Consider the following 14,104-nt stretch of genomic DNA (forward strand, 5'->3'; position numbering starts at 1 on the left):
TATATATGAATATATACATATCCTAAACTCCAATTTATTGACCTTGGGTTTAGAATTCACTCTAAGGAATTGTAAGATTATATCCTATTTTTCAATGCAAGAAATAAACACAGAAATAGCTAGGTGGTCTAGGAATGCGAGAAAACAACTATTAACAGAAAAGAAATACTAAGGGGTAACATAAAGGGATAATAATTTAAAACAGAGTAATATATAACATTACCAAGGGTTTCAGGTGGTGCCTCTGAGAACTTCAGTGTCTGAGAATCACTGGGAGAACCAGTTCAAAACACTGATTCTCACATTGAACCCCAGCCCTACAGACTTAGACTCTCTGCATCTCAAAGCAAATCTAGGAGAGCTGTATTCAGATCGTTCAGAAACTGTAGAGAGATAAACTGAATTGCAGGTGAATGATCCCCAAAGTTTATGCTGCCTGGCCACAGCCCGAGGGGGGTCAGAGGGCTGACGTGATTACCCACCAGGAAGAGCTGAACCTGAACTCAACTTTCTAGTTATCTCTCAGGCCTCTTTGGTCACTACTAAATCTAGCTTCTCAGAATCCTGCAGAAAACCTGCCAATTCGCTTTCAGACAACATCCAAAACAGTGAGTATCTACTCAGGACTATGTGTTCATGACACAGTTTATAACGTGCACCGAAGTCCATTTCTCTGTAAGAAGGTAAAAGGGGCAGGTTTGCCAGCATATTCCAACGAAAGGCAAATCTAGTTCACGTCCAGCATCTGAAATGGTCCTGGCATTCTTCTCTATGGGAAGATGAGAGGTCAGGCTGGGAAATTGGCACCTTGCTTCTCAGGTTCCCCCCAAAAACAAGTTCCTAACACCATCTATGTGATATCATAGTCTCGGCTTCCCTTTAACAACCCAGAGCTCCAGGGCCACCACACCTGGAGAAATTTTAACAAGAATACTATGTGGATTATATCTGGTACTATCATTCGTGGCCAGTGTTCATGTAAATTGCTACCGTAATGCTTAATGGGACATTTTAAAAGTCTTAAATATATTTCTTTGAATCAATCATCACACATCCTGGAATCTGTTTAAACCCTAGCAAAGAGTCAGAAATAACCTAAATGTCCAATAATAGGGGATTTTCAAAATAAATTCCCATATAATCATTCTAAAATGACACTAAGCATGTCTCTTATGCATAAGCACTCAAAGGTATTGATATGAAATAAGAGGTTACAAAGAAGTATATTGTATAAATGTGAACTCATAAAAAAAACAATAAATCTGCACATTAAATACATTTTTAAAAAATGGAAACAAAATGCACAAGTTTAATAGTTGTTTCCCAGTGAGTGCAATCATGAGCCATTTGCTGTTTTTCAAGGTATATGTTAGGGGAAGAGTTGCTTTAGTAGTAAGAAGCAAAAAAGCTTTTCTTCTGGGAAAATGAAACCTAAGCTACGTGACCATAACTAGGGGCAGCTTTTACCTTGGGGCCAGTTCTCATTAGTTCACTGCCAGAGGCAAACCTTCTTCTACTCTGTCGAGACACTTCATTAGAGCTCTACTCCAAGCAAACTGGGAGCTTTTCAATAGAAACCCCCACCAGCTACAAGAGATTTACAGATGATATTGAATATAAAACTTAAAACTAGTCCATTTGAAATCATTTGATAAATCATTTCAACCATTTTCATTATCATTGCTCACTTGAACTATCTTCGAGTTTTAACTGCATTTATTTATTAGATGGGAGAAAAATAACACACACCAGAGCTCTTTAAAATAATTAGACAATATTCATTCTAAAATGGAAATCCTTTCAACTTTTTCACAAAACAATGTGACCTTTTGTCTAGTTCATCTTTTCAGACTACCTAAAAATTCTTACCATGGTCTTCTGCGTACATCATAAAGATCAATCTTGTTTGGAGTTCTACTGTTATCAACCCACGGAGAAGCTAAAAGAAAGAGAAATTAAATTAAAAATAGAGAAATTAAGTAAAAATATTACATATGATCTATAAAGATATTTTCAAAAGTCACAAAACTGCACTGACACATTCCACTTATCAGAGCAATAGTTAAAATGAGATTATAATTTTTATACCCTTAGTCTTTTTTAAAATGGCAAACACAGCAGTATAAAAGAAAGTTAACACTAGTCAATTTTATGTTTCACATTATCTCATAACTAACTTGTAGACATAGGGATTTTCTGGATGCTAACTTAACATGTTTCATGAGGTGTCCAGCGGTTATACATTTCACTTCCCCTCTACTAACATAAAAATTTACCTTAAAAGAGAAATTACTTGCCACTAATGGAAATTTTGCTTTCAATTATTTGATCCTTATATTTTCATGCAATGTTATACTATCTTGATCTATAAAAAGACACTTGCTTCTCTTGAATAGTTATTTATATATGGCATGATTTATTCTTCACATATGTGGTGATGGCCAGAACATGTGTGATTATAATTAAAAAAGTTAAGTAGAATTAAAATAAATCCATGGAAAACTATTTTCCTTAAATTTATTTGAATGATCTGAAGCACTTCAATTATAAATTCAAGAATCTTGTATTAGTTTCAGAGCCTTTATCATTTTGCAATCATCAGGAAAAAAAATTGTCTAACTGCACTGATTTTTTAAATGCAATTAATTTACACTTATTCTAACCAAATCTACCCTTTAATTAGTGTTTTACACACACACATATCTTAGACCTAATGGAGAATAATAAATGCTGATAAATCAGATGATAATTTTATGCTGAAAAAGTCCTCTCTTTGAACATAGGACTAATTCACATGACTTATGCCCCTCAATCTATTTTGCCCTTTTCTTCGCTCAAAACTATGGAAATTATGGAAAACTTTACTGTGAATCAGGTTTATCAGCCAACTACAATAATTTGGCCAATTAGGATATGTCAAAAAATAGATAACTTCTGAGTCTCTCCTTGCCTACGGAATTTCTTTCTCATTAGTGACTATATTATAAAATGACATCCGTTTTAAAGGACTAATCACACTTATATAAAACAGTTTAAATTAGCCCTTTCCCAACAATCATTTACAATATAGTCAATGCAAATGAAATGATAAATTTACTTTTATTCCTATAATCTGCACTTGCAAAAACTTAGAGCCAGTGAGGTAACATTTCACTTTGTTTTTCTTTTTGTGGGAGCCCTGGAATAAAGCAATAAGGACGGCAGGAGACATGCTAGTTCACTTTCAACTAGTGCTCTGTAACATCTGACTCCCCAAGCTGGGGTCTAGGCAATAACTACAAATTTAAATGAATGATATCCTTTCAGTACAATGTTTTGCCGGTTGTACATTTACTGCCTCTCAGCTCCAAATTCACCCATCTATCTTGCGCTATGAAAATGGATCTGGGCTCTTTAAATATTTTTCTTTTACCAAGGAGCACAATTTTAAGCTTTGTCAGCAGATGATGAAAGAGAGACACTCAATGAGAAACGGGTTTTTGCTCCCTGCTTCTGATTTGTTTGCTCAAAGGCTCTTGGGGCATGTGAAGCATTCCTGGTGTCTGGCTCCAGCCATGCATTGTATTCTCCAGGGCTCAACTCCTGCAGCTTGGGTAACTTTGGGAGGGCTCTCAGATTCTCCAGAAAAAACTGGCCAGCCGTACTCCCTGACTACTTTTGTAGTGGAGTGTCTCCAACAAGACATTTCGAACCCTAGAGGATGAATCACCAGCAAACCATTCTAGCATCACACCATAGCAACTTTTTGGTCATTTGGTGAGCCATGATGACATCTTCTATAAGAAGATCTGGATCTCGGGGGGCCCGAGTGGCTCAGTTGGTTTAGCATCTGCCTTTGGCTCAGGTCATGATCCCAGGGTCCTGGGATCAAGCCCTGTGTCTGGCTCCCTGCTCAGCAGGGAGTTGGCTTCTCCCTCTTCCTCCTCTGCCCATCCCCCGGCTCCCTGCACTGCACACATGCAAGTACTTTCTCCCTCAAATAAATAAAATCTTGANTTTAAAAAAAAAAAAAAAAAAAAAAAGCAAGATCTGGATCTCAACCCAGAGGCACCGGGGATTGAGGTTGCTTTCTTGGGCTATGTCAATGCCGGGGTAATTGTCATTACAGATTACATTACATAATACCATATCTGGTATTCCTATATTATTCAGAGTGATCTGTATGTCTAGCCAATCCCTCATTACTCCAAGTCCTGTTACAATAATTCTTTATTTTAAAAAATAAATTTCAAAAAAAAATAACTTCCCTCTTCAAAATACCGTTTTATCTCTCCTGATTGGATTCAGACTGTTACAAATGATTGGGAGAGATGACAGAGTGACATTAGGTAACACTGCTAAGGCCCCACAACCACCATGAGCTGGAAGTGGTTAAACAGTGAATTTGACAAGTGACTTAACAAAACTGAAATTTGAAAGTCATGTTTAAATTAGATTTCTGAATTCTTTGCAGATGACATTCATCTACACTTTGTTTTCACTATAATTAACTGAAATTAATTGTGGTATGTTGTACTATGCTCCATAAAATTGTTATCTTTAAAGACAGAAAGGTTTGCAATGTATAGTAAGAGCCAGACCATTCAATTTTAATATGGTTTATAAAATTAGATGGTTTATATTTAAAAATATTAATAATATTCTCTTGGAAGTCTTCTGAGATATTTACTATTAGGAAATATCCCTTGATTATATTAAATTAAGATATCTATATTATGGTACAATTAAACAATGTACTTTCTTCTGTGATATCACTAATTAATTTGTTGTAAAATCCCGCTGCAGCATTTAAGTGGTACATTATTTATAGAGGCTCAGAATTACAGAAGGTCAAATAGTAAAAAGATAATAACCATTCACTGATATTACCTGAAATAATCACTTCTTAATGATGCATAATGAAAGCTATGTGTTTTGAGAAGAAATTGGAGCTTCTAAAATTCCTGTAAAAAGGCATAATGGGGTTCATTTTAGACGTCTCTTTTGCTTTCCACTAATGGAAAGCATTTTGGGATGACAGGAGAAAGGAGTGGAGTTCAAAAAGTGGGCATCTTATTTTTGAATGCCATCGTTAATGGTGAGAATGACCATTTATGAGAATGTTTTCTCCAATCAGAAATGAACTGTGGGCATGTCTTTGTCTGAACCTACTGGACTGCAATTCTACTTCATATGCTATTCAGGGTGTGCCATGCTAGTCACTCAGTCACTGACTTCAGAAGGTGCTTGCGTGTACAATTACCCAGAATACTGAAATATGGGTTAGAGAAATATTCTTGAGAAAGTATACAGATTGTAGAGCCATTTTCTGGTTTAAATGCTCTAAAAATAATATGAGAGTACAGTTTTTCATTTTGGCTGCCAGGAAATAATAAAACACAATGATGAACTGAGTAGAAACACCACTTCAAATGACAGCTAATTGCATTTTCCATTAACGATTTCGACAGCATTTTTCTAATTCTAATAAATTTTGCATTTTTGGTCACATGGAAAGAGAAAAGTAAACTTCACATATTCAAAACTGCCTTTAAAACCCAACCCTGGTCCTACTGGCTGGACCTAATTGGTATTATGTAGATCTTTCCTTTAAGCTCACCTCGGTCACCTCAACGGATTATTAGTGATGGTTCTGAATTCTAAGCCATGATAACGAGTTTGGACCATTTTTTAAGCCAGAATTACTTCAATAAATGTGTAGTGCCTAGATCACAAAATTTCCAGGAATCTGAATGGTCCTACCCAAATACTACTGTCCCAGAATGAGTTCTCCACATTCCCGAATTCATATCATGGCTGCTGTATCAAGGTCCAGGATGAGTCTCAGAAATAGACTGAGGGTGATGTACCCATACAAAAATGCCAGAGAAACTAGAAAGGCAAATAGGTGGCCTTTTCAGGTTCTTTGTTACGAGATGGGCTCTGTTCTCCAGTAAAACTTTTAACCTGGGAAATACCCAAGACATGGAAAGGATTCTCTATCTGTGATAGAGAACAATCTTAATCAACTTAATGAAAATCTCACATCTTTCGTTTATTAGCAAAAAGTTTATTCTTCACTCATAGGACAGTCTAAGTTAAATACTACTAGCCACAGAGGCATAAAATTTGCTTCAAGACGGTATTCAATGACCTATAGCTGGTGGCACTCTTGCCTTCTTCAGCATTTGGTTTCTAAAGTCACTCAGGAAGTGTGGACAAGACACACCCAAGTCCTAACCATCTCAGACTTGAACTGAGACCTCTTACTTTCACGCATATACTACCGGTGCTGCAGAGATACAAAGGACGTCTGACAAGTATAGTCCCTGGCAAGGGTTACTTTCAAAGGCAAAATTTCACAGTGGAATGAGAAGACCCAGCATTGGTAGGCAGCTAGCAGCCTCGGCCATAGGTACAGATGGACAACTAAAATAGGAGTAAGGTCCACTACTCTAGCATTGAGTTTTCTGTTTTCAGCAATGATTCGAGTAAGCCACCTTTAAAATGAGAGAGATGAAGATGGGCTAAGTTCGGAATGCAGTAAATATAAAAAAGATGTTGGCGTTAAGAATGATTTCTAGGGACACCTGGATGGCTCAGTCAGTTAAGTGTCTGCCTTTGGCTCAGGTCATGATCCCAAGGTCCTGCCTCAGGCTCCTTGCTCAGTGGGGAGCCTGCTTCTCCCTCTCCTTCTGCCTGCTGCTCCCCCTGCTTGTGTGTACTCTCTCTCTCTGTCTTTCTGACAAATAAATAAAATCTTAGAAAAAAAAAAAAAGAAGGATTTCTTGACTCAGGCCTAGGTGGCTCAGTCAGTTAGGTGTGTGACTGTTCATTTCAGCTCGGGTCATGATCTCATGGTCATGGGATGGAGCCCTGCCTTATGCTCTGTGCTCAGTGGAAAGTCTACTGAAGATTTTCTCTCCCTCTCTTTCTGCCCCCCGCCCCCGCTACGTTCTCTAATTTTTTTTTTTCTTTCTTTTTTCTTTTTAAAGAGTGACTTCCAGACTAAATGTTAGGACTGAGATTGCTAGCACAAGAAGAAAATAAGTGGAAGCCAACTCGGTATTGTTTTTGATGCTGTTTGTGTTACCAAAGCAACCACAAGGCTAGACTGCAGAAATCTTGTCACTATTGTGAACCCGAAAGCAATTTCTGGGCTCTAAACCTGCTGCAGAAACATCAAGAAATGAAAGCTGTTTAGCCCCAAGCACATCCCTCTTCAAATGTGCCAGAGAGGATTACAGACAGAAGGGTTACTCCCAGAGCAAACACATAGGCTAACCAAGAAATTTTCTTTATCCAAGAGTAGGTTGTCTTTGTGATTCTTACCCAAGGAATTGTAATATGTACCACAAACCCGTGAATGCTCTGTATTTCCTACTCTCTTTTTTTCAAATGGGAATTTTTATTGTCGTCATCCAGAAGACAGTATCATTGCATAGAAGATACCTGGGCAAAAATGGCAACAGGGGGGAAAAAAAAAGTAACGGATATTCTGCTGTATTATAAATAGTCAAATTAGGAAAAGTTGTTATCGACATGATGAAGAGAATTCCATGTTACCCGGAGATCCTGGATTTTTATCTGGATTGTACTAACTTGTTGGGATTTTGGGTCATCTTCTATGGAAAGATGGTGTGTTCTATGTGTGGGGGGAGAAACCATATGCACAGATATTTGGATGACCAAAGGAACAGTCTGTGACAGAGCTTTAAAATCCTCTTCTGTCTCCATCCTCCTAATAACAGTACCTCCCAAGTTTAGGTGATTACCCACTAGAAACTGTATTTCTTGGTCTCTCTTGCCACAGTGGGGCCATGCGATGAAATTTTCATCAACAGCATTTGAGAAGCAACGCATGTACAACTTTTTGGTCACGCTGTTTGCCTTCCACTAATTTTCCCCTTTTTTTTCACCTTAACGATAAATGTGGTGGCGTCGGTCCCATTTTGATCCTACAGATGAGAACAACCACTAAAGGAATGGCAGCTAGATGCGACCACACTTGCTCTACAACTAATCTACCTGTTAGGTACGAGTTTTACCTGAGAGGAATACAAACAGTCTTTGGCAACAATAGCTATAATCTGATAGAGGTCAGAACTCTACCCCATTACACAGACCTGAACATAAATAAAGTAAATGCTTCCCAGAGTGTTTGAAATCTGCTTCACTATTTCTTTCTTCTATCTATTCCTCTATCTTCTTAGGACACTGTTATTCTGGCCCTGAGGAAACTGCTTATTGCTTGGATATTTATATTACTAGAATCTATTCCATTTTCATGTCTTATCTTTCATCTATCAATACTGAATTTGGTGGCACATGTGTCTGGAAAAGCAACTCATTCCCAAATAATCTTCATTCCCAGATAAAGTTTTCAAATGCTAAATGACTGAAGCCTGATGGCACAGAGGCAGAAGGTAGGACTAAAAGGCAGTCATTCCACTGGAGTCAATGCTCACAGGAAGAGTCTATCCTCCTGTCTCTTCTTGAAAATGTTTTTGTCCGATTGGAAACAGCCTAGTGTAGAACTTCAGAAATGAGTTTGGAGCTAGCCTACCTAGATTTTTCATTGAATGAACTCCTTAACCTTTTTCAATAAAACGAGAGTAATCAATCCTATTCCCACTTCCAAGGGTTATAGTCAAAATTCAATGATTTACACACATAACACTTAGAACTAAGTTGGCCCATAATAAGCAATCCATATGTGAATATTAGAAAACAGTAACATTGGGTCACTGAAACTGCTTATTATAGAGAGATTTTTAAAATAGCTTATATAAGATGTGCTTAAATTTTAACTGCCCATAAGCACATTCCTATGACCAGGCCTTGGAACGCCCTACCATTTTCCCATCCTACTCCATCACCAATGATGTGGGCTGCTGTCACAGAGTCAACAAAATTTCCAGGGAATCCAAAAACAGACTACATGAGGTCAACTCCAGAAACCCCATGGAGAACACTGGCATAGATTAAGGGGGTATGATGGGAAAGGTGTATAGGCAGGGACCTAGATAATTGCAACACTATGTTTCTTGGCAGTTTCCATCTCTGTTTTGCCCTTGTCTCACTTTATTTAGAAACAGTTCTCCTAAGTTCTACTCGGATACTTGTTTTCAGTTCTAATCACTGTTATGTTAATCTGTTTATCCAGCTTAATTTAACAAACACTTATCATTCACTATACACAAAGTACTGTGTTAGGTGATATGGGGAGTATACACACACACACACACACACACAGGCACACACACGCACACATGGCCATTACTACCAGCCGTTGCTCACACTGCAATGCTTTTTAGAAAGAATGAATACGAACTATATTTAGAAGGAAGATAAAATGTGATAGCTATTACAATTAATATACACAAAAAACAAGTTCTCTGAGATAAAGAAAAATTGCTTTTGGGGCAAGTTTTTACGTGAAAGGTGGTGCTGTATTCTATTTAAATGACTGATAAGACACCTATGAGCAGAGATGGAGCTCTAGCATTAAACCATGAAGAAGAGCTATGAAAAGGTAGGTTGTAGAACATAAAACAAATAAAAGGAGAGAAAAGGGCAATGTACGAGTACGTGGTCAAGGCTGAACCGGGTGGTAAATAAAACTGGAGATGGACATTGTAGGGTACCGTCTTTGGATGATGTGAAGCCCATANGTAGGTTGTAGAACATAAAACAAATAAAAGGAGAGAAAAGGGCAATGTACGAGTACGTGGTCAAGGCTGAACTGGGTGGTAAATAAAACTGGAGATGGACATTGTAGGGTACCGTCTTTGGATGATGTGAAGCCCATATCACGGAGCCAGATATCATTAAGAGAATAATTCCAGATTGTATAATACGACTTGAGAACTGATACTTAAAACTGTTTCAGATAACTTGTTAATATATTTATTAGCTATCTCTTAGCCTTGCATTTTAATCTAACATGTTCATAATTTTTTCTCTCACCTGTGAGCTCTTCCAGAGCAAAATTCACTCTTACCAGTAAGTGTTTGAACTTTTAGAGTATCTTGGTTTCCTCAGCAACAGAATACTTTCCCCCCTTCCAACCCATACTTCACTATATTGACTCAATTAATGCAATTGTTTAGGGATTTCTAATTTACTGGCTGAGCCATGAGGCTTGATGTTCAGATGGTATCACCGTTTTGGCTTGAGAGTACCTTTGATAGCACTACTGTAGTGTGTCCAGAACATGTCTCTAACTCATAGATACACAAGTAGCACTAACTCGCACACAGATACACTGTATCATAGCCAAGGATAAATCACTGTAACTTATTACAAAGTGATTTGCTGGTAATTCTACTGATGCCAGATAAGCTACAGAAAACATTTTCACTGAGCAGAAAGGGCAGGAGCAGCAGATAACAAACACGTCGTGCAGTGGAAGTGGAATATTCGGTAAAGTAAACGGCACACTGACTTAATCACTTAGATGCCCTAAGCAGTGATTAGCTGTGGCTCAGAAATAAGCTTGAAAACACAAGTTCTATAAAGGTGAGGATTTACTGGAGAATAATTTCGGGTATGTGCTACATAAAGGAAAAATGCGAACTCTGACAGAAAGTTTCCCATTTTGTAAACAAATCCAATGAGATATTGATATATTCATAAAAACAAAAAAACATGATTCTACAAGAACAAGTTGCCTGTGCTTGTAAGCCAATACATCCTAGACAATGTTGATAATAATATGTTTCCTATTTTTTATTTGGTGGACCTAACAGAAGTGCTTAGAAAGGTGTCCGAATTTGTGACAAAGATGTTAATTTTCCTTAAAAAAAATATAGTGAACATGAAATCAACTGCATAGCAAAGATGTTTCTATGTATATAAAAATGGATGACACAAGGTATTATAAGTTAAGAAAGTATAAAAGAAAAAGGAACAGAATGAGAGGTATCTTTTAGAAATTAAAAGAGCTGAAGCTTTTTAGCAATACTTGTTCACACATTTTATATATAATGTTATCCACCACCAATTACAAGCAACTCCCAGGTTCATATTAGCATCCTATTCAACTACTCTTTCCTGTCAGAAATAAAATAAATCACTTAATTCAAGCTTGACTGGATCCATAGTTGACTGCAAAGTGAGTAACTATTACAACCCTCATGTGCGAAAAATAAGACAGCTTCAGGTAAGAGACGAGGTTATACAAAAGGCAACAAAAATAAGGCTACTAAAGCATCTCAATAAATCAGGATTGAGAATTTCAATATTTTGTGTGTGTATGTGTGTATTTATTGTTCTAAATCAAACTTACCAATTTACTCCCCAAATAAAAATACTTCTGGAATTTTATTTCAGCATACAGTGCCAACATTCTCATATCCACTCGAACTAAAAATTATAGTCATCTTAACTTACACCTTATGTTGATCACTAAATTCATTTATTTTATCTTTTAATTGAGATAAAATTCAGATATAACAATGTGTTAATCTGAGACACTTGTATGATGCCATTACGCTAAGTGAAAAAAGTCAGACAGAGAAAGATATATACTGTATGATCTCTCTTAACATGTGGAATCTGAAGAAGCCGAACTCAGAGAGACAGAGAGTAGAATGATGGTTGCCAGGGGCAGGGGGAGAAATAGGCTGATGTTGGCCAAAGGGTACAAGCTTCCAGTCGAAAGATGAGTAAGTTCTGGGGGTACAGCATGGTGACTATACTTAATACATTAGCTACTTGAAAGTCACTAAAAAACTGCATCTGAAATGTTCTCACCACAAAAAAAAAAATGGCAATTATGTGAGGTGATTGGGAGGTGTCAGCTAACACTACACTGGTAATCATTTTGCAACATATAAGTGTATCAATATTTTTTCTAAGGTCTCTAATATCCTCATTTTTTTTTCTATCCAAATATTCTCCTTTTTAAATTCCAATTTGGGGGGTGGGGGCACGCCTGGGTGGCTCAGTTGGTTAAGTGTCTGCCTTCGACTCAGGTCATGATCTCCGGGTCCTGGTATTGAGCCCCACATCGGGCTCCCTGCTCAGCAGGGAGTCTGCTTCTCTCTCTCTCTCTCTCTCCCCCTCTCTCTCTCTTGCTCTCCACCCCCCCACCACTCGTTCTCTCTCTCAAATAAATAAATAAAATCTTTTAAAAAATAAATTCCTATTTGGTTCCTTGTTCACATCTTTAACATCCCACATCTGATTGTTACAATAGTGTACCTTCTGGTCAAGGTTCTCTCAGCGTTTCTCCTCCTATCAGAAAAAACGCTGTTTTAGCTATAGTATTCCACTGCTCAGAATGTCGGTGGTATTTTCCTACACATTAAATCCCAAACAATTCTGACATTCGAAGCCACATAATTTGCTGTTAATGAACCCTTGATTCTATAGCACTCTTCTCCTGTAACGAGCTCTTAGATTAACTGGGCTTACTAGCCTCTCACAGTTCTTGCTCATCACCCTGTTTCTCAGTTTGTGCCTTGCTTCCTTCTATTTAGGCTTTGCCTTTTTTCCTTCAACTTGATTTTTCAATCCATAGTTCATAAGCCAAGCCCATAACTCTGGTAGATCTTTCTCAAAACTCCTATAGCAAATCTATTGTTACAGCTGGTCTAATTTATCTGATAATTAATCCTTTAATGATTTGTATTGTAATCTAAGTTTCAACATGTATAAATGTTGACTCTAATTAGATTAAAATTTCAGGCAGATCGGAAACAATTTGGTGTTTCAAAACACACATATGGGGGCACCTGGGTGGCTCAGTCAGTTAAGTGTCTGCCTTCGGCTCTGGTCACGGTCTCGGGGTCCTGGAACCGAGCCCTGAGTTGGGCTCCCTGCTCAACGGGGAGTCTGCTTCTCTCTCTTCCTCTATGCACTTTCTCCCTCTCTCTCTCTCAAATAAATAAAATTTAAAAAAACCTTAAAATAAAAAAATAAAACACAGAGTAACCATGTCAGAGGTGTTTTTGTCTCCGATTATCTCTTCTTCCCTTCTGACTTAGTACAGCTTCTGCTTTTCAGCTGCACACATGACCCCCTTCAAGGTAACTGGGCCCATGAGGCCACTAAATTCTGGCCAACATCCCACAAGAGGAAAGGTTTTATGTAACTTCCAACAAGTACCGTCAACAAGAGGGAGAAGACTGTTCCTCGTCCCTTAAGACAGAACACAGGTAACAATGGTGGGCCTGAGGCAGAGGCCACACTCAGATGACAGCAGTAAAACAGGACTGTGGACCCCTTCTTTGTGAAGCATCCCTATCAGCTCCAGACTACACAACTGACTGATACTCTGTCTTAAGTAAGAAACACACTTTCATAGTGTTGAAATCAAATCGTTTTTGTAATTGGTAGTATTCCTAACTGGTACACTGGATTTTAAGAATTACTAGCATTAAAAAAAGTGATAGTGTAATCACTTCCATGTCAAGTTTGTTTATATAGCAATCTGCAAATATAATACATTTATAGTTAAACCTTGCATCCATTCACAAATACCAAAGTAAGAAAAAAAAATGGGCATCTACGAAAGATAATTGATCACTGAAAACAGTACATCTATACATACCATTAATATCAAGGTTCCAACACTATCCCATTTTCTTCAAATTGTTAAAAATTTATCACAAATCCTGCCTTCATTAATAACCACAAAAGGAAAAAAATGTATTCTTTGGACTAACCTGTCATCTGCTATTTGATGTTTACAACATTTTTTAGTTATTTTTTAAAAAGTACTAACAACTCAAGGACAACTGACCACCCATATGTAAAGAATGTGTCTCTTCATATACTTCATGTATATAAAGGTTCTTCCGCATTTTATTCTAGCAAAATCTTAGCAGATATAACAAAGAATTGTCTCCCAGAGGTATTGTTAACACTAACTCAACAAGCAACAGGTCACTTTTTTTAAATCCCATGGTTTTGGAACGAACAAATGAAGGAAGGCAGAGAAAGAACAAGGGCTTAATAAGACATTAAGAAAATGTCATATGAAAATGAAGTAGATTTTTGGCTTTTCTTTTCCTGCAAATACAACTAATTATCTAAAAAAAGAGTAAGTACTGCCTCCATTGGCATTTCAGTGAGCCATTAATTCCTAATTACAATCCCAATTACAGCAGGAATTAGA

At 37.4% G+C, this 14,104-nt stretch overlaps 1 protein-coding gene across 6 annotated transcripts in view; it reads right to left on the reverse strand.

The window, feature by feature from the left end:
• CACNA2D1 (calcium voltage-gated channel auxiliary subunit alpha2delta 1) overlaps nt 1-14,104 on the reverse strand; it is a 484,461-nt gene that overhangs the window by 117,499 nt on the left and 352,858 nt on the right. For all 6 annotated transcript variants that reach the window (XM_011223063.3, XM_019798051.2, XM_011223062.3 and 3 more), the window contains exon 8: nt 1,870-1,939. In XM_011223063.3, the coding sequence (XP_011221365.1) occupies nt 1,870-1,939 (70 nt within the window). The remainder of the gene's footprint in view (nt 1-1,869; nt 1,940-14,104) is intronic.

This window comes from Ailuropoda melanoleuca, chromosome 1 (genome assembly GCF_002007445.2).
Source record: "Ailuropoda melanoleuca isolate Jingjing chromosome 1, ASM200744v2, whole genome shotgun sequence".
Lineage (NCBI taxonomy): Eukaryota > Metazoa > Chordata > Mammalia > Carnivora > Ursidae > Ailuropoda > Ailuropoda melanoleuca.